We start from the raw sequence: 26222 nt of genomic DNA, 5'->3' as shown, positions 1-26222 counted from the left end.
TCTATCAATAAAAGATTATTCTTTTCGGGAGTTATACCAAAACAATTTCCTATATTTTCGTTAATTTGAAAAAAATGTCTTACAAACTGATTTCAGAGTTCATTAATATCAATTACTAATGTCAGTAATTATATGTGATATGCAACTATATGAATGACTCACTAAGCAGAATTATTTTCCTGTCCTTGGTGTGATGCCAAAGGCTTGGTCAGCTAAAACGCCAACTATTTTAAGGGGTTTGGGACTCAGGAAAAAGCTTCTTCAACATAATGCACTATTGGGTTGACACGGTGTGATCCCTGGCAACAATTATGTACCAAAGAGAAAAAGTTACCAAACGAATAACGTCTGAAGACACTCTCTGAAATGGAATGGTCAGGGTGGTCCTTACATAATAATGAATAATGAAATGTCAAGAAGGAAGATATAGTCAAAACATCAAAAGCTCCTACAATTTTCATTTTAGAATGAAGGCATATAACAAACATTCTGAACAACATCATGGCCAACCTAATTTTTGGCAACTTTTTATAGACTATATGTACTGACAAGAGACCAAATGAAGGATAAGTACTAAAATGTCACTAAGAATCTATAGGGAATGAGGGACATTGAATGGATGGAGATGAATATAGAATTTTTAAAATAAATACGATAAACATACAGTTCACAAGAAATGCAAAATAGGTCAATATACTCCCAAATACTTCAGATCCTTTATATCTAAAAGGTGGGCAAGACAACTGATCATAAAATCCTAATTTTTTAAAAAGATTTTATTTATTTTTTCATGAGAAACACAGACAAAGAGAGAAGCAGAGACATAGGCAGAGGGATAAGCAGGCTCCCTGCGAGGAGCCCAGTGTGGGACTCAATCCAGGACCTTGGACCCCAGGATCACACCCTAAGCCGAAGGCAGACTCTCAACTGCTGAGCCACCCAGGTGTCCCATAAAATCCCAATGTTAAACCACATTTATAAGTACATAAGGAATCACAAAACTCATTCATGAACCAGAAGTATCATCTCTATGGCTAAAATACAGGGGAAGGGGAGAGAGAGAACTTATAAGGATAAAAGAAGGTGGGGAAGACAAATCCTTCGTCAGCCCCACTTCTTCAGCTGCTTACTGCTCTCTTCCTCCTTCCCTGCATAGGCATACATCTGGAGGGAGTTTGTCCCTTCATCAGATCCATTTTTTCCCATGATGCAACAATATTCAATATGCTCTCAACTGACTTTTGTCATCATCCGTGCACCCAAATTGCCATTGCTGATGTCCTCGGTCCTTTATGCCATCCATAAAGTTCCATGCAAAGGACATCTTTCAGCATTCATCTTTCCTGCTAAGAAGCACTCAACTTTCTTCTTGAAATTCTCTCTCTTGGTTTCTGTGACACATTCCTCCCACATTTCAGCCACAACTTTGCTGTCTCCATCACATCATGTCTTCTATAAAACGCTCAAACCCCAGAGCTTTCAAAACTCTCTAGGTAATTTCTCCCAGTCCTTCAACTACCATTTATATGCCAAAGAATCGCCAATTTTATGTACAAATTAAACTTCTCTGAACTCCACATCCAAGTATACTCAACGGGCTACTCAATTGTGATGTTCTATAGGTACCACAACCCAACGTGATGATTTCCCCAACTGACCTGTTTCCTACGTAAGCAGTGTGACATCTGCCGATTGCTCAGGCCAGAAACCTGAGTATCAACCTTGAAACATCTCTCTTCATCATCTCCTATCACCAATTAATCAGCGGGACTGGTTTTACCCCACAAATGCCCTTAAATGCATGCATATCCCCATCTCCATTTTTCGTGCAAGCTACTATTATCTCCCATCCGCTCGTTTCTCACAATCAGCCTTACCTCCACTCAGCCTGAAGCTGAAGTGATTTATTTCAAACACAAATGTGATCACGGCACTCCTCTGCTTAAAACCCCCATTGCCTACCCCCTTGTTCTTAGCATTTACTCTTACCTAGTCCTTACTGTGCCTTCTTCCATCCATCAGGCACCTCTCCCTTTGCCCTCTGCTTTCAGTTCTTACAAAGTGCTTCTCTCCCGCCCTGGAGGCCTGGAGGTATGCTGAGCCCTCCACTAGCAAATTCCCTTCTTTCCCATCCTTACCTTATGCCTAGCTGATGTTTACTTAATCTTCAGATTTCCATCCCCCCCCCAAAAAAAACTCACCTATTTTGTTCAAGCACTACCACCCATCCATCCAGATCAGCCCCTGTTAACCTATTTCTCTTTAGGGCATTTGCCGCATGTGCAATTAATGCTCTTTGGTGTAACAATCTGATTATTATCTTTCTTGTCTGAGACAAGATCAGTCGTGTATATCTTATTTACTGCTTTACCTCTCTTGTAGCCTCAAAGTAGCCATTCACTAAATGTTTTCCAAATGAACTCCAACATTTACAAGTGCTATTTTAACTCTGATCAAGTAGTGTCATAAAGATCAATAGTCTCAATTACAGTCATATCATTAAAACAACCCCACAGATTCAGTAAACAGAATTTGCATTACTTACAAATTACCACTTGCTTATTCCTGTATATGATCACAAGTCTAATTTCTTAGAGGACCAGAACTCTGTAAGACTGGCTGACAGACAACACGTACAATTGCACGATTGTTTTAAAATGTTGCTTCCAGGAAGTCAAACATCCTTAGGGTTAACAACAATAGTAACAGAATGAAAAGGAAAACCAAATTCAATCAGAATACTGGGGGGAAAAACCTCTTAAAATGAATAATGAAAGATATGATATTAGAAGTCCTCATCACGTAAAATTCAAGATCTCTATAATAAACCAACAAGTTTTTCCACCATTTTCTTAACTTTTGAAGATTTTATCTTTAAATGACAGATAAATAACATGAAGACATTTACAAACCATTTTTCAGTTTGATCCATTCAGAATGGGAAGGAGCTGCCAATCTGCACTACACATTTATAGGTGAAAACAGTAATAGCAAACTATTTTCAATAAGTTGCATTGAAAAGTTTAATATAAATCTCTGGCTTCTTCTCTTGAATTCTTTCCTGTCTCAATATATAACAGCATCATCCATGCGTTGTTCAAACTCCAAAACTTGAGCCTCTCCCCCTTGATCCCTCCTCAATTCTCCTCCACAATAAATTATCTGCGAGTTGTTGGCTCTATTTTCAAAAAATGCCAAGAATATGTTCCCTCCTCTTCAGTGTCCTTATTATTTTCTTGATCCAGATCACCAACACTTTACCTAGACTATTGCAATAGCCATTTAACTGGTCTTCCTATGTATGCTTCTGTTCTCCCCACCATATTTAACCCCATAATCTACAATTTAGTTAATCTAAGGCACTGCACCCATAGCTATCCTTTTCAATACAAGTGTTATCACTCCCTATGTGAGATAAATCTAAAATCTTTATGAGCCGCTCTACATTACGTGGCCCCTACTTAATTTTTTAAATTGCATATTCACTGATTCATCTGCTGCATCACACTATCCTTTTTTTCAGTTTCTAGAACATCCAAGATAGTTCCTACTTAGTGTCTTTCCACTTGCTATTGCTTCAGTTTGGAATGCTCTGTTCTAGATCTTTCTGTGGTGTTTCCTGATCAAGTCTCAAGTCAACTGTGAACTCTCCTGGCTCAAGCCCCATAGATGAGATTCTCTGACCATCTCATCTAAATTAATCCCCAACCGATCTCTATCACATCATCCCATTTCATTTTCTTATGATTTATTACTACCTGAAATTGCTTTCTCTGTCTCTATGGTTACCTACTTATTCTCTGAGCACAGAAACTTATTCACCATTCACTATCCAGTACCCAGAAAAGTACTTGGTACAACAAGAGACGCTCACTAAATATTTATTACGTAAGTGAACATACTTAACAACAACAAAAGCAGCAGCTCCAAATAAAAATAATGATCATAAAGTTTCAAAAGAGGCATCACATGAATTTATAGCATATGGTTTCATAGTACACACTTTGACAGTATCAGTGGAGCTTATTACATATTAGAGATCTCAAATACTATAATGAAAAATACATTACTAAGTAAGTTTAAATCCATTTGTTACATAAGACCTTTCAAAATGAGGAATTTTAAATAAATTTGCATTATAAATGGAGAAGGAAAGACATATCCTTCCTTCAGCAAAAATATAATGGTCTCTTTAGGATTGAATCAGAAGCATTTAAAGAAATGCTTTGGGAAAAAAAGGTCAATTTTGAAAAATAAATACTTGACTTTTAAGGTACATAAAATCTATTGAAAATTAAGAGAAACAATAGAAATTGGTTTCCCAAGAGCCAATAAATCATCGTGTAGCTAAACAGAGGCTGACAAGTTTATACCTTGGAGGTTTTCTGTCTCCAAGGACCAATTGGCACATTCTTGATATTTGGAAAAGGTAAGTCTAGAACCCTCCAAATGTCAAACATCACTGTGTCAGTGTTCTTACTTGCAAGACCCACTAGCTAGTCACACAATTAATGAGAATCATCCAAATCTGTGCCTCTGGGAAATAATAAATTACTATATCTCATGGACTTCCAGGGTCTTCATGAACAGTATTTGTGAATGTCAAGGGCTTCCTCACAGTATCTGTACTGTTTCCATGAGAGAATGAACTACTTGGATATTAGTTAACATTCGAAAAAATAACTAGAAGTCATTTACTCCACTGGAGCTATTTGATAAATACCACTGAGAATGAATACAACCACTGAGATTATTTACAGCAGCAAACAAAAATAGCAGTGGGTACTTTATCTTTCTGTTAATTGATCGCCTTTGTTAGACAACATTGTCTGGAAAAACCTGACTACAATTCTAACTGCAAGCCACAGTAATCACGTCAATATGTGAACTATCTGAATATCTAATTATGAAAAAAAGAAGGCAATTTCACAGTGGAAGTATTATTTTAATTCAAGAAACCAGTCATATTAACTTATTAGTCTGACATATAGCAGATAGCTAAAAAACTTTAATTTGAAAGATAATTATTTTTAGCTGATTAATATGCTTCAAATTAAATTCACTGCTTTTAATGGGCCCATCAACTTGACAACCTGGGAAATTAATAAATTTTGCATGCAGTAATCCTAGGAAATTTATACAGCTGAGCTACACATCATTACAAGGATTACCTTCACAGTAGGCATTGTCCTCTCGAAGAGCCCTAAAACCATCTCGACAGCTACAAACGGCCCTGTCATTCAGATTTCTGCAGACAGAATTTTCCATGCAGTTATGCCTTTCAGAACAAAAATCATAACCTACAAGAAAAAGGAAACTTATTAAGGTAAGTGAAACTATGACAAAGCAAATAAATTTTGCTGACTAAATACTCTCTTTGATTTAGTAGCTATTTTCCCCCTAAATTAGTTTTTAAATTTATATCTTTATTCAATGTTGGAGAACCACAGGCTTGTGTGTACTAAAAGGTGTTTCTTGACATTTAACTCAGTTGTTTCCTACTTCAAGTTAATTCTATGTCTTCTTTGCTTCTGACTTTATGTTTTCTAGTCCCTGATATTTGAATTACAGTCCTTCAAATATCTGAGACAAAAAAAGATTCTTGCAGTCCGAAATGAAGATTTACAATATAAAAGATAACCCAGTGAGAAAGTAATCTGAGAACCAGTGGTTGCACATTATCAAAAAGTATGGATAGTATATGCCAGGCCAGATGAAACATGGATATTGCATATTTAAGAAATGAAACAGACTGAAATCTTTTTTTAAAAATTATAAATGTGCTAAAAAAAAAAAAAGGAAAATTAGATCACTTTAACCTAATTGTCTCTGGAGATCTGCATGGCAGAGGATGTCCACTGAAAAGAAGGAAAAAAATGTATGAATTACAAAGATCTCACAGATTCCAGAATCTTTATGAGAGGATGGAATAATGGAACATTTTATAAACAGTGGCACCAGTCATGTGTGATTCCTCAGGTTCTCTTCTGCCTGTGTGAATCCCTTGTTCAAAGATAATCTAAGATGCTGAAACGAAATGCTTAAACACTGGGATCCATATTGAATGGAAATTACATGATTATGTATCATTCAAACAATTTTCAAAATGTCCAATGCATAAGTTTTCTATCTAGTTTTACACTGTCTAATGAATTACAATTTCAGTCCATGTATAAAAGAAAAGAGGATTAGAAAAATGTGTTTCATGTAGCTCAGAATAAACTCATCTGCCTATGGCCAAGGAAAGACTTTTACTTGAGCCAAATCATGAAGATGGAAGTTCTAAATTGGCCCATCTTACTTGTAAGCAAATTACCATAGAATGCTATGATTCAGTGGAAGGATGGCCTAAACTATATCACGGCTAGCGGGTGTTCTCTGGTACAGCACAATGGCTGGTGTCCATTTTGTTTTTGGCTTTTTTTATTTTTTATTTTAAGATTTTATTTATTTATTCAGGAGAGACACAGAGACAGAGAGAGAGGCAGAGACACAGGTAGAGGGAGAAGCAGGCTCCATGCAGGGAGCCTGATGCTGGACCTGATCCCGAGACTCTGGGATCATGCCCTGAGCCAAAGGCAGACGCTCAACCGTTGAGCCTCCCAGGTGTTCTAGTTGGTGTCCATTTTGATTGGCTGGTGCCCGTAATGAATATTTTGAATATCACCCCAGAGTTAAAGCGTATCCCCCATGAAGTACAACTGCCTTATATAGTAAAAAGTTGTGTGTACAAATTAATAAGCCTTAAGAAGGGTGATGCTCTCAAAATACAGTGATGGCATGCAATAGGACACACAAAAAAGAAAATGAATTAGTGATTTAGAATAAAAGAAAATGAATTAGTGAATTAGAAATAAAATAAGACAAAACGGGGTGTATGAAGGATAGAACAATATATAGTCAGTAACAGCATTTAAATCACTTGACAATGAAATTTTCTTTAACAGGATTCTTCACAATCTACATTCTCATATGTAAGGATGAACATTTACAAGTAAAAAGTTCATTCTTAAGAAGAGGAAAAGTTAAAAAAAATGTTTTCTCTTAGAGTTCTTTTCTTCCTTTCTTCCTTAAAGTAGCTAAATTGAGACCATATATCCTAAAATGTATTCCATTGTCTTTTTACAATGCCCAAGAAGAAATCATTTCAGGTAAAAAGTCATCTTCATGTTCTACCCCGATAGTTCAGCACTTCGCCAACCTATATGAAAAGTCTCCAAAAAAATTGTTTCCCATTTATTCTAGACTACAACAAAGTTACTATAAAAGCTGGCCCGTTCCTTAAGATACACACAGAATCAGAAGTTTGTGTTCTAACACAGCACTGAATCTCTGTATGCACCTGCAATGTTTCAAACAACTTTCAGAGAGCCATGACTAAGTCCGGGAACTGTTCTGAGGCATTTTTATTTTTCTTTCATAAGTTTGTATTTTTCAAAACTTTCCATTTTTCACTTTGGTGAATTTTCTCTTCTCTCTGTTTTCAGACTTTGCCCAATCTATGCAATCACTGTCTATGCCATTCCACCTCTATTACGGTCCCTTTCCAGTTCTGCCTAAATAATGCTCAGACCTCTCTCTTATCTCAGCATCGAATGTCATGGACACATTTACCATGCAGTATCTAATTGCTGCAAGAATTTTCCAACTATGAGATAATGATGTGATACTACTTTCACTGTTTTAGGTTCAGCTAGGGAGTGTTTTACTTTTTATCAGATGGGTTTTTAAAATTAACCCAGAGACTTGAAAGCTAAAAATTTTGTCAATCAAATTCTAATTTACTCTAAACAATGTCAGATAGCTATTTTGATTTATTTTCTCAACAAATAAGTTGATTGACTCTATTTGTTGTTTTACTGCTTAGATACAAAATGCCAGTGTCAAAAGACTAACTATTGACAAGTAGAAAATTCCAACTCAATTAAAGTGGGTTATTTCCAATCTATAAGTAGTAACTTCAAAAACTCAGAGTATGAGTTGGATAGCCTATTACCCTCGATCTTGCATTTCTAGTCATAGGTGTTTGGCTTTTGAAGTTGAAAGACTTGGATTTATATCCAATCTCTACTACTTACTGGCTGTGTAAATTACTAGTTGTGTAAATTAATTAACCTTTCTAAACCTTCAAGTTTTCTTGCCTGTAAAATTAAGATAATATCTACCTCCCAAAACATGAAGTTCAAATGAGATCATCCATGTAAAAACATAATAGTATAATACTTGTCAATAATTTAAGCAATTAGAGTATTACAAATAAGCCATAAACCAAATACGTGGAAGCACCTACACAGAAGAGAATTCAAATATTTGTTATAGACAGGTGGATCTAATCTAATACAATCTAGCCTTTGTTTCCCACTTTGCACTTTAACTGCAAGAATACCAAGTTTTCTATTCCTCTAATAAGAATTTCAAATTTACATGAAGTTCTGTCTTTTGTTATGTATAGATCTTTCCATAAAATATTACTATGCATATCTCTACAACTAGGTGAAGTGAAAAGGGTGGATACAAAAGATGAATAAAAAAATATGCGTAAAAGTTGTACATAATAATCAGGAGAAAAAGAGGCACGTGGGTGGCTCAGTTGGTTAAGCAGCCAGCTCTGGATTTTGGCTCAGGTCATGATCTCAAGGTCATAAGATCAAACCCCATATGGGGCTCCATGCTCAGCGCGTGGGGTCTGCTTATTCTCTTCCTCTGCTCCTCCCTCTGCTTGTACTGTCTTTCTCTCTTTCTCCCTCTCATAAATAAATAAAATCTTGAAAAAAAATAATCAGGATTAGAGAATAAATAATTTTAAGGTGAGTATTTGTTGGTTTTTGCCCATAAGTATCTATTCCTATTCTTTGTGTAGGAGATGAACCATTCATTCCTACTGTTAGTGCATCTACTTATAGGAAGATAGACTCTACTGCCCCACAGGATGATCAATGCATCCCACTGGCCTGGACACAGTAATTTCTTCAGGTCTGGGCATATGATCCAGTTCAGGCTAACAAAGATGACTGAAATTCAATTATGGGACTTTTATTTAACTCCTGAGGATAGTGAACTTTTTCTTTCACCACCTTTTCTTTTCACCTTTCACATCATTGAGTATCATAGTGATGTGAGTATCAGAATGGCAGAGGTCTAGCTAAAAACACACAGTCTGAAAATAAAGCTACTTCTGAGGAGGCAAACTGAGATCCAGCTAGGCAAAGGGACAGGATTTGATAGTTGTATAAAACTGCTTACAGGAGCCCTATGTTCCATTTTTTGCTTACATCAGTTGGGTTACGTGTTTTATTACCTACACCTAAAAGAATACTAACTTATTTAGGTATTATTTGCAGGATGATGGATAATCCTGATTTTTCCCAAATTATGGTTCATGTGCATGGATGTACATTTTTAAAAAGTACTAATTGCAATGGATTTGATATGTATTAAAAACAGATGAATCTCACAAATAATGCCATCATTTTGTGGGTATCATTATTTGGAATGAAATTAAATTTTTAAGAGATGAGTGACCAACAGTAGATATAAAAAATTAAATAATGTTATTAGTAATACTTAAATAACAAGAATCATGGAGGTATAATAGAATACTGTGGGAAACTATGGATTACCCAGAAGTTGAGAGAAAACAATCTATACCCACTGAACCTTCTACATACAGATGTCACTACTACTTGTAAGTGTAGGACTAGATGAAGTAAAAGGTAAATTAAAATGGGGTATCCTGTGAATAGGACTTCCTGGTATTATAAGCAGAGAAAGGAGTTGCCAAGGGGTAAGAAGGGATGGGCAAGTGCTACACATAATTTCTGTATCTTTCTAAGTCAGAATCCTTACTGTATTACTGAGTCTCTGTTATGTTGTAAGTTGTTACAAGCTTCCTTGAAGGGGCTCTCAGACATGAATAAAGTGAAAAGAACATTCCTGCTACACAGCTCTGAGCTACTGTGACACAAGATAGCCAGCTGCAGAGGACCTAGAAGACAGTCTTGGTTGGATTGGATTTGGTGCCGAGAGATTCCGGGCCTTGTTTTAAGGGTGCACAGCTTCCTTTCTAGCACTGACTGAGCCTCAGGTGGAAAGGTCAACACTTTACTCTCATGCTCTGCCCTCAGGGAATATTTAATAACCGCTGTTGAACAACTTACTTTATCAGATGTGAACATAGCATCCCTAGCACTAGGCAGACAGGGCTTGGAAGCTGGAGGCCAATTATATTACAAATGCATTTGTCACAACTTATGTGTAGGCGTTAACTCAAAATTTCAGCCTTGAGAACTTGACTTTTTTTAGTTTAAACATCAGAGAATGCCAGGAAACTCATTTGTTTATTCTCTATACTTGAAATCAGAAATTAAAGCAGTCTTTATTATAAACGGTGCTAAAAGTTTCAAGAAGAGCCACTTTGTTCAATTTCAGTTCCAGCATTATCTAAACTAGTAGTTCTCAATTCTGGTTCTGTTAAGAATTCATTGAAAGTAGTTTGTTTGGTTGGTTTTTTAATGGTGGTACCATGGCTCCATCTTACAGCAATTACATCAGAATCTCGGAGGGGAGGTAGGTCACAGTATATTTCATCACTGTATTTGAGTGTGCTGTGTAACCACATTAATTCTTAAAATTATAAACAATTTAAATGACTTTTATAGCTAGCTTTTCCATTTCTTAACTTACTTCCTGCAACATATCAAGGCTCTTTTAAAAATAAATGGATGTGATCAAGGCTTCTTTTGATATCCAAAAGGCCCTCTTTTAGCTACTTACTCAAATCTTGTCCTAGCCAATCTTGCCTAATTTCTATGGTGTTCACCTCTCTAATCTCCAAGTAGCTCCTGAACACTTCCAGGGGATTACAGATGGCCACACATTTTCAACACTTCTATTATGGTGGGGTCTTTCCCTACCATCTCTCTTGAATCTGGGCTTGCTTATAACTCTTCTGACCAGAGAAATATGGGAAAAATGATGCTGTGTCAGTTCCACACCTAGTCTTTACGAGCCCTAAACCATCAGTTAAGAAGTCTCATTATCAACGTGATGGATAGAGTCACAGGGAGCAGATCTGAGATTCTGTGTAGAGGGAGAGACCTTCAGATATACTCAGTCTTCTTGTCATCCCTACTGAGATGCCAGCATATAGTGAGGCCATTGAACCTTCTAGCTCAGTTCAGCTGAGTGACCCCACTTACCACCACACGGAGCAGAAGAACCACCTGCCTAAATTCCTGACACACAGTATGACAATATATAATAAAATCGTTGTTTTAAACCACTGAGTTTTGGGACACTTTGTCATGCAACAATAGCTAACAACTCAAAGTGTAGTCCCACTGACCAGTAGCATCAGCATCACCACGGAGCTTATTAGACACACAGGTTCTTTTGGCTGGATTCCAGATCTACTGAATTAGGATCTACATTTAATAAGATCCCTAGGTTATCTGTATGCACATTTAAACTTGAGAAGCACTGGTTTAGCCCACTTTCGGTTAAAGAAATTTGAGTTAAGCTGTTAGACTGAGGGCAGTTCCCAAATCAAATAAATGGAATGTGCTTTCTTGATTCATATCAAATTCTACATGTGCTCTGGACAAGGCACTAGCTCAGGGACTGTGAAGATGGAAACTAAGATGGCCTTCCATCTGTCTATCTGATTTAATCCTTTTTAGTAGTGTACCTTAGTTCCTTTCCTTTTGAAAGCTCCTTAAAGAGCAGATAGAGTCTTAAACCACTTTGAAATTCCCAGAGTACTTTTCACAGGACTGGAATTGTTTTTTTAAGATTTTATTTCTTTGACAGAGAGAGAGCATGCACATGCAAGCACAAGCAGAGGGAGTGGCCGGCAGAGGGAGAAGCAGGCTCTCCACTGAGCAGGGAGCCTGATGCTGGACTCTATCCCAGGACCCTAGGATCATGACCTAAGCAGAAGGCAGATGCTTAACTAACTGAGTCACTGAGGAACCCCAGCACAGAACTGGGATTTTAAAACTCTTAATTGAATAGACAGAAGAAATGGCTAAAAAAAAAAAAAAAAAAATGCAACAAAACTGCACCATCCTGTTAAAAATGGGAGGGGGGGGGGATCTTATGTCTACTTTTAACAGACTAGGCGTAAAGAAAATACTATGCTATATATTTTATAAAATTTCTTTTTCTTACTTTTTTTCCATTTAAGCTTTCCTTTGCAGCCTCATAAAAGCCATTATTCAAACAAGTGCTAGTAGCTCATATAGAGCAGTTTGTTATATAGTACCGACTATATCAGTTATGAGCATCTACTGCATCTCAGGTGTCATATGAGGTGTTAAAAATATAGAGATGAATATAAAGACCTAGCCTTGCTCCCATAGTGCAGAGTCTAACAAAGGAGATGATTCAGAAATAACTTCAATAGACAGACAGTCCTGATTTAGGATTTTTTTTACTTCAAATTTTTCAACTTTACAATGAACAAAAGCGACAAGCATTCAGTTAGAAAACTGTACTTTGGAATTTTGAATTTTGATCTTTTCCTGGACTAATGATATATAGTACAATCCTCTCTCATGAGGGTGGGCAGGGGCAGTGAACCAAGCTCCCAGTCAGCCACACGATCAGGAAGGTAAACAATTGATATACTTACAACCACTCTGTACCCATACAACCCATTCTGTTTTTCACTTTCATTACAGCATTCAATAAATTACATGAGAGATTAACAATTTATTATAAAATAGGTTTGGTGTTAGATGACTTTGCCCAACTGTAAGCTAATGTACGGAGATATTGCAGGTTCAGTTCCAGGCCACTGCAATATAGCAAAAATAGCAATAAAAAAGTCAAATAAATTTTTGGTTTTCCAGTGCATATGAAAGTTATGTTTGTACTATATTATAGCCTATTAATTATGCAAAAGAATTATATCTAAAAAATGTATATACCTTAATTTAAAAATGCCTTGCTAAAAAAAATAAAAATAAAAATAAAAATAAAAAAATAAAAATGCCTTGCTAAAAAATGCTAGCCATCGTCTGAGCTTTCAGTAAATTGTAATCATTGATCACAGGTCACCATAGCAAATATAATAATAATGATAAAATTTGAAATATTGTGTGACAGAGACATGAAGAGAGCAAATGCTATTAGAAAAATGGAGCCAGTGAACTTGCTTGACACAGGATTGCCACAGACTTTCAATTTATAAAAACATAGTATCTACAAAGCACAATAAAATGAAGCAGAATAACATGAGGTATGCCTCCAAGTCTTCTGAGGACACTGATGGTAACTAGGCTAAACAATGTTAGATAGGTTAGATGTATTAAATGCGTCTTTGACGATGATATTTTCAACTTACGGGGTTACAGGGAAATAACCCCATCATAAACTGGGGAAGACATGTACAGAAAGGCCCATAGAGTCTTGTGATTAGTAGGGATCTTAAAGAGGCCCACATAATTAATCCTTTACTTTATGTTTCAATGTGTAATAAAATACTAAGTTTTAGAACCAATAGTGATGGGAAACTCACTGCCTCCTGAGACAGCCCACTGTATTTGTGAAGAGCTCAAATTTCACTGTTTTCTTATATTTAACTTAAAACTCTAAGTCCTTTCTACTTATTGGTCCTAGGCCTATCATCACAGAAGCAACAAAGAATGAACAATGTATGTTTGATGGCCTCTCTCTGCAGGAGTACAGAAGCCTGAGTGAAGGTGAGTGGAATTGAGAAGAGAGGGATCAGAAGTAATCAAAATGAAAATTATGCAAACTCAATTATAAAACAAACAAAAGAGAAATGGAAGGCAAAACAGAAAAAAAAAAAAGGAAAAAGAAAGAGAGAAAGAAAAAAGAAAACCAATAAGATAACTCAGCACTGTTGTTTCAATTTCTTCAGCAATGTCATGCTGACTTAGAAGCAGTGCACAGAGAGGTTTAAAGACCCAGATCTTGAGATACAAAGCAAAAATGTATAGAAATATCTTGATTTTCAATAACTATAATAAATATCCTATGACCACCTACTATCTACCAATTTAGTTAAGCATTTAAGGAAATACTGTTAATCTTTGGAAATAACTTGGTTATCAAAATTTCTATTTCATGTTAAACTAGACTCCAACAATGACTCATAAATCTTACTTTATGAAAAAGTCTTACCTTTACAAACTTTGCAACAGCTATGAGACAAGGTAATCTGATGAGATTCTGGACAATCCAAAGCGGGACAGCCTGAACTTTCAACCAGCTTCATGGTTTGGTCCTATTAGACAACAGAAAATAAATGCTTCAAACTTCTGAATTAGTACTTACTAAGAAGCTCCTAGAACCAGCATCTGAGAAGGCTCTTCTTATACAAGAGTAAAGTTTTCATCCTGAGAACTTTTCCATAGGTCATAGGCTCACTCACAAAATGACATTAAATCATAATTGGAAAGCCTTTAAAATGGACAAGCAGCTCTGAGAATAGGAGCCTAACACATTGCAGCTATATAAATAATTTGCCAAACAAAGGGAATCCTGAAAAATTCTTTTAGTTTTACAACACATTTGCATATCCAGATGACAATTGTGGCACAAATACAGCTTGAATTAGATCAGAGGCTAACTTTGGAAAAAGAAAAAAACAATAAATAAAAACTGAGCCTTTTAAAAATTCTCATTTCGAGATTTTCTAGACTATTATGAAGACAGTCTCACAGGTGATCCTGGTAAGTAATATTGGGACTCCTTCCCAAAACTATAAAGAAAATGAACACAGGATTTGGTTGGCTTCTATACTGTCAACCTTCTATCTCTTAAGAACAAGGGTCATTAACTACAGCAAGATAGAAGTAAAAAATTAACTGTTAGAATTTTTAAGCTTCCATTTTAATACTGCTCGAAAGCTTAAAATTTTAGGTATCATTTCTATTAGGTACTACTCTTATGGAAGTAGTCATTTTAACATTTCCATCTTCCTGGAATATCTATAGAAAAGAGATTATAATGATTTGAAAGTGATGCTATCAAGAAAGTGGCAGGATCATACAACCCTGTAATTCCACTTCTGGATTTTTTCCACAAAAACATTAATTCGAAAAGACATATGCACCCTGATGCCACAGCATTATTTGCAATAGCCAAGATATGGAAGCAAGAATCAATGGAACTAAGTTTCCACTGACAAATGAATAGATGAAAAAGATGTGAGATAGACAAACAGACAATGGAATATTACTAAGCCATAAAAAAGAAATGACATGTTGCCATTTGTGACAACACCGATGCACTTCGGGAGTACAATGCTAGGTGAAATGTCAGATAGAAAAAGACAAATATAAAATTTCACATACATGTGGAATCTAAAGAACAAAAGAAACAGAAACAGAAAAGACTTATAAATTTTCTGTATAGAAAACAAAGTGGTTCTTGCCAGAAGGCAGGGGGCCGGGGTATGGGCAAGATAGGTAAAGGAGAGTAAGAGGTAAAATTTCCAGTTATAAAATAAATATATCACAAGGGTAAAAAATACAGAATAGAGAATGCAGTCATTATAATAACATTGTATGGTGACAGATGACTACACTTATCCTGGTAAGCATTTCATAATGTACATATAATTGATACATCACTATGTTATACACCTGAAAATAGTATAATAGTGTATGTCAACTGCACTTAAAAAAATGAGTGGTAGGAGACATGTACATAATGGAGTCAAATGTTAGTCTTCCTTTCCTTTGACAATACTATCCATTCTGATAATCTTATTTTCAGAACCACAGTGTTTTCCAGTGTTATTATTAAAGTTACAGACCCCCAGGACATACTTTCAAGGCCACAAAACTGAAAATAAAGGAACAATGAAGGACTGGTGTTGAGAGCCCAGAAAATAAAAGCTTGAGAGAGCTGTCAATTATGTAAAGGTATAAATACAGAAGCTATGGGTCCTGAAGGGAAAATAAACAATGGAAGTTCTTAATTGCAAGAATTTAGTCAATTGAGTGTCCTACTCTTAATTTCAGCTCAGTCATGATCTCAGTGTGGTGGAATAGAGCCCTCACCGGGGCTCCATCCTCAGCATGGACTCTGCTTAAGATTCTCTCTCTCTTCCTCTTCTGCCCCTCTCCCCCCGGCCCCAGCTCACATGCCTGTGCTCTCTCTCTTTCTCAAATAAATAAATAAATCTTTAAAAAATTTAGTCAAGAACTACAAAAACGTATGATAATAATCGTTGCAACTATGCTGTACAATCAATAGCCACTAGCTACATGGAGCTCTTAAATACTATAAACATAAAATATACACAAAATTTTGAAGGATTAGTATGACAACAGAATATGTAATATTTCATTAATAATTTTACATTGATTACATGTTAAAATGATAATATTTTGGATATATGGAGCTAAATATAGAAAATTAGCTCAGGAAAATTACTGTTTGTGGCTTACATGTTTCTATTGGACAGCACAGCATTGGAAAGGAAATGATGCGTTTTGTTTGAGTAAACAAAAGGTAACATTTGTTCATTAATTCAATATTTACTTTCAGAGTATAGGCTCTTTCAGAGTTGTCTATATACGGACTTCTTACTAACCCATTTTAAAATGAAATCATTTCACAGTTATCTTACAATCAAATAGGCAACTCTTCCAATAAATTTCTAAACCATAATTATCAGTATTATGGGACACACTGGTCAGATGAAAAGAATACACACACACACACACACACACACATATACACACACATTAAGAAATTCCAAGAGCCCTCAGGATTTTTAAAGTTAGAGCTGATATTTAAAAGTTAGAGTTTACAACTAGAAACCAGATGACAAAAGTTTTCTACCTTCCCTGAAGTAACTTTGCTCTGATTCCTTTTTCTTAATTTGGAGTTACTAGATCTCACTGTAAGAATTTTAATCTTTACGTTTATAGTGGAACCTACTTCACTCAAAACAGTGTTGGTGTCAGGTGATGCCAGGGGACAAATCCATCTTGAAATGCAGGTTCAGGAATTCATGTTAATATTCCTATACTTTAGTTCCCTTGTCTTTAAGATGGTAACCTGCTCTATAGGAAGGCTGACATAAAGCCAAAAGAAGATGCTAGAATACTTTACGATGGGCACAAAGAACTCAGACCTCTCATATTCTAGAAGTCAAATCTATCACATTCTTGCCTCTTCTACATTTCCTCCTTGCTTATCCCAAAGGACTTCCAACCTAAGATGCATGATGTGTATAGCTGGCTTCTTTTGATTTGTTGTGGCAAAATTCTCAGGATTTTCCTTTCCCTAACACTGAATAATCATATAAATGCTCACAGTTTTTTGGTGGTGCCAGCAGAACCTTCATTTTCTACATAATCTAGGCATACTACATCATCCCCCAAAACCACTTAAAGAGAAAGCATTTAAAGAAAAAAAAATTAAGGATCAAATGTAAAGACAACTCTAAAGCAGAAACTTTATGTGCAGAGTTTCCCTCAGAAAATGGTTCGCAATATAACATTATGGTCAAGAAATATAAGGTTATAGTTTACAAAAGGCAAAAATGAAAAGTTTCATGAAACATATTCTTTTTCAATTAGTAGGTCAAGCAGCAGAGATAAAAGCACTCACATTTGTTTCAGAAGCATACTTGAGGAGAGCATGGCAGTAAATTTATAAAGAATTCCCCTTCAAATCATTTAAAATATTCTTACCAAAAGGATCAGTCTCATCTCCATCCAATGGCTAATTTTTATTAGGAAATTTTTAAGGTTTTCCACTGAACTGAATGATATTTGTCACACAGGTCAAAAACCGTAAGTGACAACAGGCTGAGTCTAACTTTATCTACATTTTCTTCAAGGGAGCTAGTCTGAATTTGGAAAAATAAGACCACTTCATAAAACTTTAACTCGACAAAACAGTATTTTTGCTTATTGGGAAAATTATTTTACAGCCACGAATTTACATATTTGAAAAAATAATGGGAATTTCTATTCAAATTATAATTAATATTCTAAATTTTTTCTTTGCCTTAAACGTTTTCAAGGTATTACAAGTGTGAGATTTTAAAGAAATATTTACTGTTTACATAGTTAAGATGTTGAAAGACCCACGAAGAGTCTCCTTACCTTGCACTCATACAGAACACATACTCCAGAAGAGGAATAAACCGTACTTCTTTCTCCTTCAAAGTAGGTCCGTCCTTGAAATTGGCATATTGCTTTGGAATAAAAAATACATAGGTATTTATTTTTAACTTTTATTTAGGAAAAAGAGTTGAGAGGTGTTCAGATTATATTTCACATGGTCTTAAGTCTTTTCAAAGAGACTGAACAACCATAAACCTAATTCGATCTAACATAAGGCACATAGAGGATCCAGCTATTATGCCCAGTAAAGTCAGAGAGCAAAATAAGGTACAAAAAGGATAAGGACAGTGACGAGTCAGAAGAAAACTCTAAAAAAAGGGTGCCAATGAGCAGACTTTCAAATTACTTGCCTCCTCAATGGTGTTGCATTTTAGGCATATTAAGCAGGTGCCTGAAGCAGCTTTGGATCAGGGCAACACGAATATGAAAAAAAGTGAATTTTTTTATATACCATTAAGAATTTTATTTTATTTATTTTATTTTTTTACCATTAAGAATTTTAAAAACAAAATTTAAAAGAACTTCAACACATACATGAACATTTTATGTTTTATGAGTTAGCACTATTTAATTTGTAAATACATACGGATTAGGGCACCTTGCTTAGGTAGGGTGTTGAAAAATCTTAATCTGGGCCTGCTCTGCATCACAAATTCAATAATTTTAAAAGAGAACTTCAGATTCGATAGAAAAACATTTTTAATTAGCGAAGATACATAGAAATTATCAAATAATTTTTGAGACTTTCACAATATTTTTAATTCACATAAACATTTTGCTAACAGAAATTGCTAGTTTTGAAATGTCACACTCCCCATGCTAACTCATCACCTAACCACAGACAGCTACCCTCAGCTAATGAATCTTAACCTTCAGAATGCCACTCTGGCTTGGATGCCTTTTTAAGACCCTGAGCTAATTTTTGTTTCTGCAACTTTGTATTGTTTTGCTTTGTTTTTGAAAAGGCTCTCAATATTGTGGATGCTTTGGAGCTCCATAGCATCTAGAAAAAGACCAGTGGAAGTGATTATCTGATAAGCGAAGACTCAAGCAGTTTGTAGCCCTGTTCATTACTAAGTCCAATTTTTAATTGTAACCATACAGACTGTACAAAATGGATATGTACATTTTCTTTTAATTCCTTTGTGTGAATTTGAAGAAAGTTTTTCCTTCTTCAGAATTCACATATTCCCATAACCTTCAAAAGTAGTAAGTTATCTCAGTACTTTGTTTTCATAAATACTATTTTTGCATAGTTACTAAAAAAAGGTACCAAGTTGCCTATAATTGGTATCAAAGATAATAGATATATTTTTATTAATGTTAAATATATACTGTTTTTTTATTTTTTTTAATTTTTATACAAATATTCATATTTAAAATGTAAACCCACTTATATCTTCACTGCACAATTAACAGATTAAAAACTGCAGGGTTAAATAATGTAGAGAAAGCATGCATGTTATTAAAATGCCTTCCTTCAACTGATCTCTTTACTCAGTTTTTATTAACAAATTTCACTACATAATATATATCACCGGTGAAATGACTTTAAATTTTTGGACCTTGCTAGGGAAGAATACAACTAACTTGCATAAATTATATTACTTAAAAGCTGGGTAAAGCTTGTGCACTTTTTAATATTCAAAATGAAACTGCAGATGTGTCAGTTGCATACTACCTGTCATAAATTAAAACAGCATGTGTGTTTACTTAAAGAACCTGATTGATTATAAAATATATCTGTCCAATGGGGAATCTTTACATAAACCTCACTTATAAGATCTAGTAACTTCAAAATACCAAGTTCTGACATATTGTGTGTTCAGTGATACTTAATGAGTGCCACACTTAAAGGGTAATGAGAATAAATAAAACCTTCTTACTTCTATTAAGCACTTGCCATTCAAAGGTTTCTAAGCCTATTTTATTATATGACTTGATAAACTTTGGCTTATTCAAGTCCAAGGGTATGTTGGAAAAAACTGATATTTCAAGTCTTAGAACAGAAGGGAAAGGAAACTGTAAAAAAACACAAGGGTAAGTTCTCCTTATACAAAGTCTTATGATAATTTAATATTCAGGCAGAACAGATGGAGCTTCTGTTCTAAATTCTTAATTCAAAAGTCTCAAATAGGCAACTTGTAGGACAATAGGGCACCAAATGGAGCTTGGCAGAAGGAGAAGACACAAAAACGAATGAGATCACAATTGCTTCATTTCCTTTCAGGCAATGAGTGCAAACAGGATGAACCTGGCTGAGGGAGAACCCAACATGAGTGATTTTTGCCTTGTTTCTTTATTGATCAGTTGCTGCGGTTTCCATAATTCTGAGGTCTATACCCAGTATCTAGGAAGGCCACTAGGGTATGCCTTCCCTAGGCTGTTTAGTGGAAAACTGTTAAGAAACTTAGAAAATCTGGAATCATTCCTAAAAATACTACGAGGAATCCTGAAAATACCATTAGGAACTTAGGAGTAAGTTGAAAGAATAAAAGTCACATTAATTTATTAATACACTTAATAGCTATATACTCTGAGCTCCTATTATATGCCAGGTAGTCTGCTAGGTAACTACAATTCAGAGATGAATGAGACATGATGCATGCCCTCACTAGCAGCAGGGCAGACAGATTCATCCACAATTAACTACAGTAAAAGCCAAAATGAAGTCCTGTAATTGAGAAAGTCACAAGACATATGTAAACACAGGAGACTGAGGGATGAACTTCTGCAAGGAGACAAAAGGAAAGGAATGGGCAGGTAAGGGACTCTGGCAACGGTGGGAAGTCATCGTCACCGTAGGGCTGAAGAGCAGGGACAGGAAATGGTTTTACTGGTGCCCAGCATGAGTCTGAGTTATGGGGAAGCAGTGCCTAGAGGGAACCATAACCAGGAGAGACACAGCTACTGCCAGAAACGCAGCCTAGCACAGAGAAGGAACAGGGAAGAAACGTGGCCAACTCTCTCTCTTCCTGCCTTCTAATTTCCTGCCAGTGCCTCCCATTGGCAAAGCCTATCCAAAGCTGGTTGGCAAGGAGACCAGGGAGAGGCAGCAGGCCCCTGGGGCACAGAGTAGGGCAGGCAAGGAGAGGGAATGGAAGTGGGATAGAGGGGTGCCCAGGAATAACCAGTGTCCAGCACAGGTGGCTATCATATTAATTCACTTTAAGCCATGAAGAGTTTACAAGGATAGGTTGCTTAGAAAAGCATGAGAGAGTGGAGCAGAGAGCAAATAAATTTGAAAAGGAAAAACAGACACATTTTAAAAATGCAGATCCACTTGAAGGAAAAATGAGGTAACTGGTCAAAACAGGGTCCATACACAAGCAGAAGGCCAGATGAAGGAACTAAGCTCTGGAGAAAATCAATTTCCCTCCCAGATCAGAGGCGGGCAGCAGAAGAAGCCTGCGCCCAGACTTTAACCAAGGCCAGTCCCTGCAAGTATTAGGGACAAAGTCTCAGAAAATAATCCCTGTTTCTACCACAATACTGAAAAAAAAATCTCTAGGATTCCCTAACTGAAATGTAACTGCCTGCTTACTCTTCCCCAATATAGTATAGAGTAAAAGAAATCACTCCCTCCACAAAACAACAAAGGAATAATCATTTTGCTATATTGATTTCTTCTTTAATTCAATTGCATTCACATATTCATAGGTAGAGGCTTCATTCTTTCCTAGCTTTTTTTTGGGGGGGAGGGGTATGTTTGCACGCATGTGTGTATGTACAGAATTAAGTTTTTGTGACATAACTCTGGATTCTTATGACCTGAATTATTTACCAGTTTAAAGAAGAATTGTATCAACAAGATTACATTTTCTTTTTTTTTTTAAGGTTATATTTTCAAGTATCTCTGCGAAGTGCCTACTAAGTATATTACATGGATATTTTTAAGAGAGTTTGGAGGAAGATGGATATTAATTCATTCACATAGGCTTCTTACATTGCAGACTAAGAAGCTAGGACCCTATGAGTACATCACAATTACTTTAAGTTACTCATATTAACCAATGTCAAATGCACATTGACTATGACTCTAGTATATGCTGCTGTTTGCATAATTCCAAGGGGATATGATTTACATCATGGTTTCTGTGAATTATGTCACCCAGAACTGTCCCATACACAGCCTATTCAGCCATAGGTGGGGACATTAATTAGAACTCGGGGTAATTCAATAGGATGATATAACAAATGGTATATATGTTTTACCAAGGCTATGGTAAATTACCTAATCACTAGCACCGTAATTACGAGAGAACTTGCAAAAACAATTAATGTGAGTTATTTTCACTTCATTTCGCCCCCCTATTTTAACAATTAACAAGAAACAGGAAGACAAGAACTGGTATAGATGCAAATTTGAAAGTCATTAGTTACAAAAAAGTGAAAAAGTAGATAATAGCACAGATTGAGAAGTGAAAGAAGCCAATAAAATTCTAAAGGTCCTAATTTACACATTAAAATCTCAATTACTGGTCATTAAGAGCGATAGAAAATGCAGATCCCTCTAATGAGATTTATCAACTCCTGCAAACCTTTGTAGAAAGAATCATCCAAATCTACCTAAAACTATTTGAGAATATAAGAAATGAAAAGATATATCATATTTCCCTTCTAAACATTTCCTTGCTCACTACATTTAGCTTTTCCTTTTTATTACTGGATTGAAATATAGGCATCTACTTTCAACTTCCCATTGGAATTGACACCTTTAAAAATGATCCAAAACAAATTAAACGTTATAGATACCAAGAAGAAAACCAATATAATCCACATAGGTGAGAAAAGAGATTTACGATTTCTTTAAAGTTCTCTTTGAAAACGCCAGGTATCAGTGATCTTAAGATTGTTTAAGCTATCCATTAAGGGCAGAGTTGGAAATAGTAGTGGTTTTTAGGCAGTCTTCTTTGAAATCTTGATTTCCTCTGGGAGGGCTCTTAAACATCCCATGTACAATGGCAGTTATTACATTCTGGGCCAACATGATAGTAATTTGTTAGTAATCTACAAATCAAAGCTGTTGGATGAGAAAATATCTCATTAACTGTAATTATGTATATTTATATTTTTATTATAGCTATTTAAAAAGAATGTACAATAAATGTAGTCAAGAGCAGTCTAGGGTTCTGTGGAATCAAGCAAAAACAAAATCTGAAAGTGTTTTGGTGTTCTTAAAAGACTCTAATCAGCCATGCTGCATTTTTCTAGCCCCCAATGTTTTTTAGTAATCTGGACTTGGAGTCAGTTCTTAACAATATGGTTATAATAAAAGTCTCGAGCACTAACTGCTAAAATTAATTTTTCCCTGTTCTACAATGCTTAAATCTCTATTAAAGCATGAAGCACATTTTTCCTTTTCTCTTCTAGTTAGTTATACACTTTTTAAATCTTTCCCACATGAGGACAGGGACAGTGTCTTATTTGTCTTTGGATCTTATTCAGCACCCAGCACTGGCCATGCATAATAAACTTTAAAGGTTTGTTGAATTTTTTGGTAAGTTCTCTTCCAGCTTCCTGTTTGATGAAAAGCCTGAAAACAAGTGAATCGGACCTCTTTGATCTTCACATTTTCCTTTACATTTGTTTTTATCCTTTGATTTTGCCTCTTTCTTATAAAGATTCTATAAATCAAGTCTCACAGAAATATTTTGCCCTTTTTGTAAAATGGCAGCTTACTTTTCACTGCAGAAGAGCTGAAGCACCTGAAATGGGAGCAGGTTTGCCTATCAACTAATAGCAGGAATAATAGGAAAAATAGCCAGCTCTTGTTATAGCAATAACTTATTAACATGAATAATACAAGGTAACATGTATTACCTCGTCATCTTGGACAATTTGATGACAAAATGTTCTCCTTCCTCTACATAAAGCCAATTTTTATGAGCCAATGCTATTTAAAATGACCAGAATTTCAGAGTGTTTAAATAATTCACAAATTCATTAATTATACATGATCCCTTCCTTTAACTAAATCTCATTAATTGTTTGGGAATTTAGTTGTTTGCAAAGCTAATATTAGAGTTTAGGAAATGAGATCATGAGCGTGGATGTGCAACCCTCCCGTCCCACTTTATATATATCATGTCCTTGGGCTTCTAAAGGACCAAAGAGTGCTTCTCTGAGGGGGCCTTAATTTAGGTCAGTAGCCTATTCTTCCAAAAAGAGAACGGCCCTGAAACACCATAAATCTAGCAGTAGTGAGGGGTTAGGAAGCAAAGAAAGATAAAAATAACTACCAGAATAGAACAAAAGCAAAAACTCTAACACCCTCCCTGTCCAAATCAGTCTTTGGGTTACAGGGTTATGTCCTGGGAAAACAGGAAATGGATATTTAGAAGATAACAGAAAAAGGCCAAGCGTATAGCTGGAAGGAAGGAGTCAGTGTTTTTTCCCCTAATATGATTTTACCAATTTATATGGCAAGTAAGATATATCCTGAAATTCATTTGATTTAGCTACTTTTCTACCACTTGATCCTGGCTTATATACAGTGGAGTCTTTAAAAAAGACAACGTGATCAATTCATTTAGTCTTCTGGGAATGAGAAAAGTAAATTTAATGAGTGGGAGTAAAGATTTAAAGAAAAATATAGCATCCATGTCAATACATGTATACTATTAAAATGACACCATGAATACACATGAGGCAACAGGTTTATCACTTTACAACGAAAACATAATGTAAACTATAATAAGGAAAAGTTCACACATTGTCATTTTCAAAGCCAGGACTAGAATTCATCTGACAGTCCTTCTGTATATCTTTTCTTACCACTAAAAATCCAGAGAACTCTGTCAACACTTGAACACCTAATCTTCGGTTTAACCTTTGGAAAACATTTTTCCAAATGACTGGCACCTTTTAGATACACGTTGTTTCGATACTACTGTGTGGGGACATTGAACATAAAATGCTTTGTGCATTACAAAGCAGGACCCTTTTCAGAATAAACCACACATCTGTGCTCAATTAAGAGATGACAAGTAAAGACCCTGAAACAGTGAGTGTGCAGTTTCAACACAACCTCTGTGTACACACAACACAAAGAAGGAAAGAAAGTGTTGGGAGAAGGTAGTGCCCTTATGAGGCCATATTTCAAATGCAGTTTTTGGAGAGATTTATTAATAACTCACTCCTTCTATAATGCAAAGAATATAAGCCACAGGAGTAGAAGAAGCTCAAGGTCAAAGGGAGCCAGACATACAGAAGGGGCAGTACACTGAGGAGAGAGGAGGGAGCAGGGGACAGCAACATTTAAAAGCGTCCTTGAGATGGAACTGGGAGAGAGGAAAGCAGAAAGCAATGAAAGTTTAAATAAGAGAAACAAAATTATTTCACAAAGAGTTTTGCACAAAGATTGGCAACACCCAGAGGAAAAGGGGAGCATTTAGGATAACCTAATGTCTGACCCGCACTATACCAAGCAGGTGCCTTCCTGCCTCCAAGGAGCAGTCAGCCCAGCATGGAAAACAGATAACCATGTGCACAAGTCACAGGTGGTGACATACACGTCACAGGTGGTACGGGGATGGAAAGAAGAACAATGTCTTACAAGAGCGGAACTGGAAATGCTGCACAGAAGAGGAGCATCTGAAAATGAGGACTGAAATGCTTTAATACGATTTAAGTTGGAGGAAGAGTACTCATAATATATTCAGAGAATAAAACAGAATAATACTCATAACGATATACTTAGTACCTGGATCCTAATTGGCATCTACTCAGGATAGCTATATAAGCTGGAACTGATTTATTATGAATTGATTTTATAACCAATTTATTTGCTCCCAACCTGCTAGGCCAACAGTTCTCAACTGTGGATGCATATTAAAATCACTTGAAGAGCATTGAAACTCTATGCCCCAACTGCACATCAGATAATTAAAAAGAATCTATAAGTGTAGGATCTGGGTCTCTATTTTTTTTTAAAGCTGTCCAGGCACAGCTAAGCTTGAAAACTATTTTGCTATGCAGAGAAAAAAGAACTGGGAAAGAGAAAAGTACAATTAGCATTTAAATGGACAGTCACATAGATATTCAGTAGAAGCCTCTTTAATCTGTGTTATTTGGATAGTTATTTGGTCCATTTAAAAAAAATCA

The 26222-nt window shown here is 35.7% G+C and overlaps 1 protein-coding gene across 3 annotated transcripts in view; it reads right to left on the bottom strand.

Annotated features, from left to right (window-relative positions):
- The window catches only part of NELL2 (neural EGFL like 2), a 319702-nt gene that overhangs the window by 166188 nt on the left and 127292 nt on the right, over positions 1–26222 (bottom strand). For all 3 annotated transcript variants that reach the window (XM_077870366.1, XM_077870365.1, XM_077870367.1), the window contains 3 exons: positions 18096–18187; positions 14149–14251; positions 5172–5300 (listed from right to left, as the gene is read on the bottom strand). In XM_077870366.1, coding sequence (XP_077726492.1) covers positions 5172–5300; positions 14149–14251; positions 18096–18187 — 324 coding nt within the window. The remainder of the gene's footprint in view (positions 1–5171; positions 5301–14148; positions 14252–18095; positions 18188–26222) is intronic.

Source organism: Canis aureus, chromosome 25, assembly GCF_053574225.1.
Source record: "Canis aureus isolate CA01 chromosome 25, VMU_Caureus_v.1.0, whole genome shotgun sequence".
Lineage (NCBI taxonomy): Eukaryota > Metazoa > Chordata > Mammalia > Carnivora > Canidae > Canis > Canis aureus.
The sequence above is the reverse complement of the archived record's forward strand: the minus strand, read 5'-3'. Positions and strand labels throughout refer to the sequence as shown.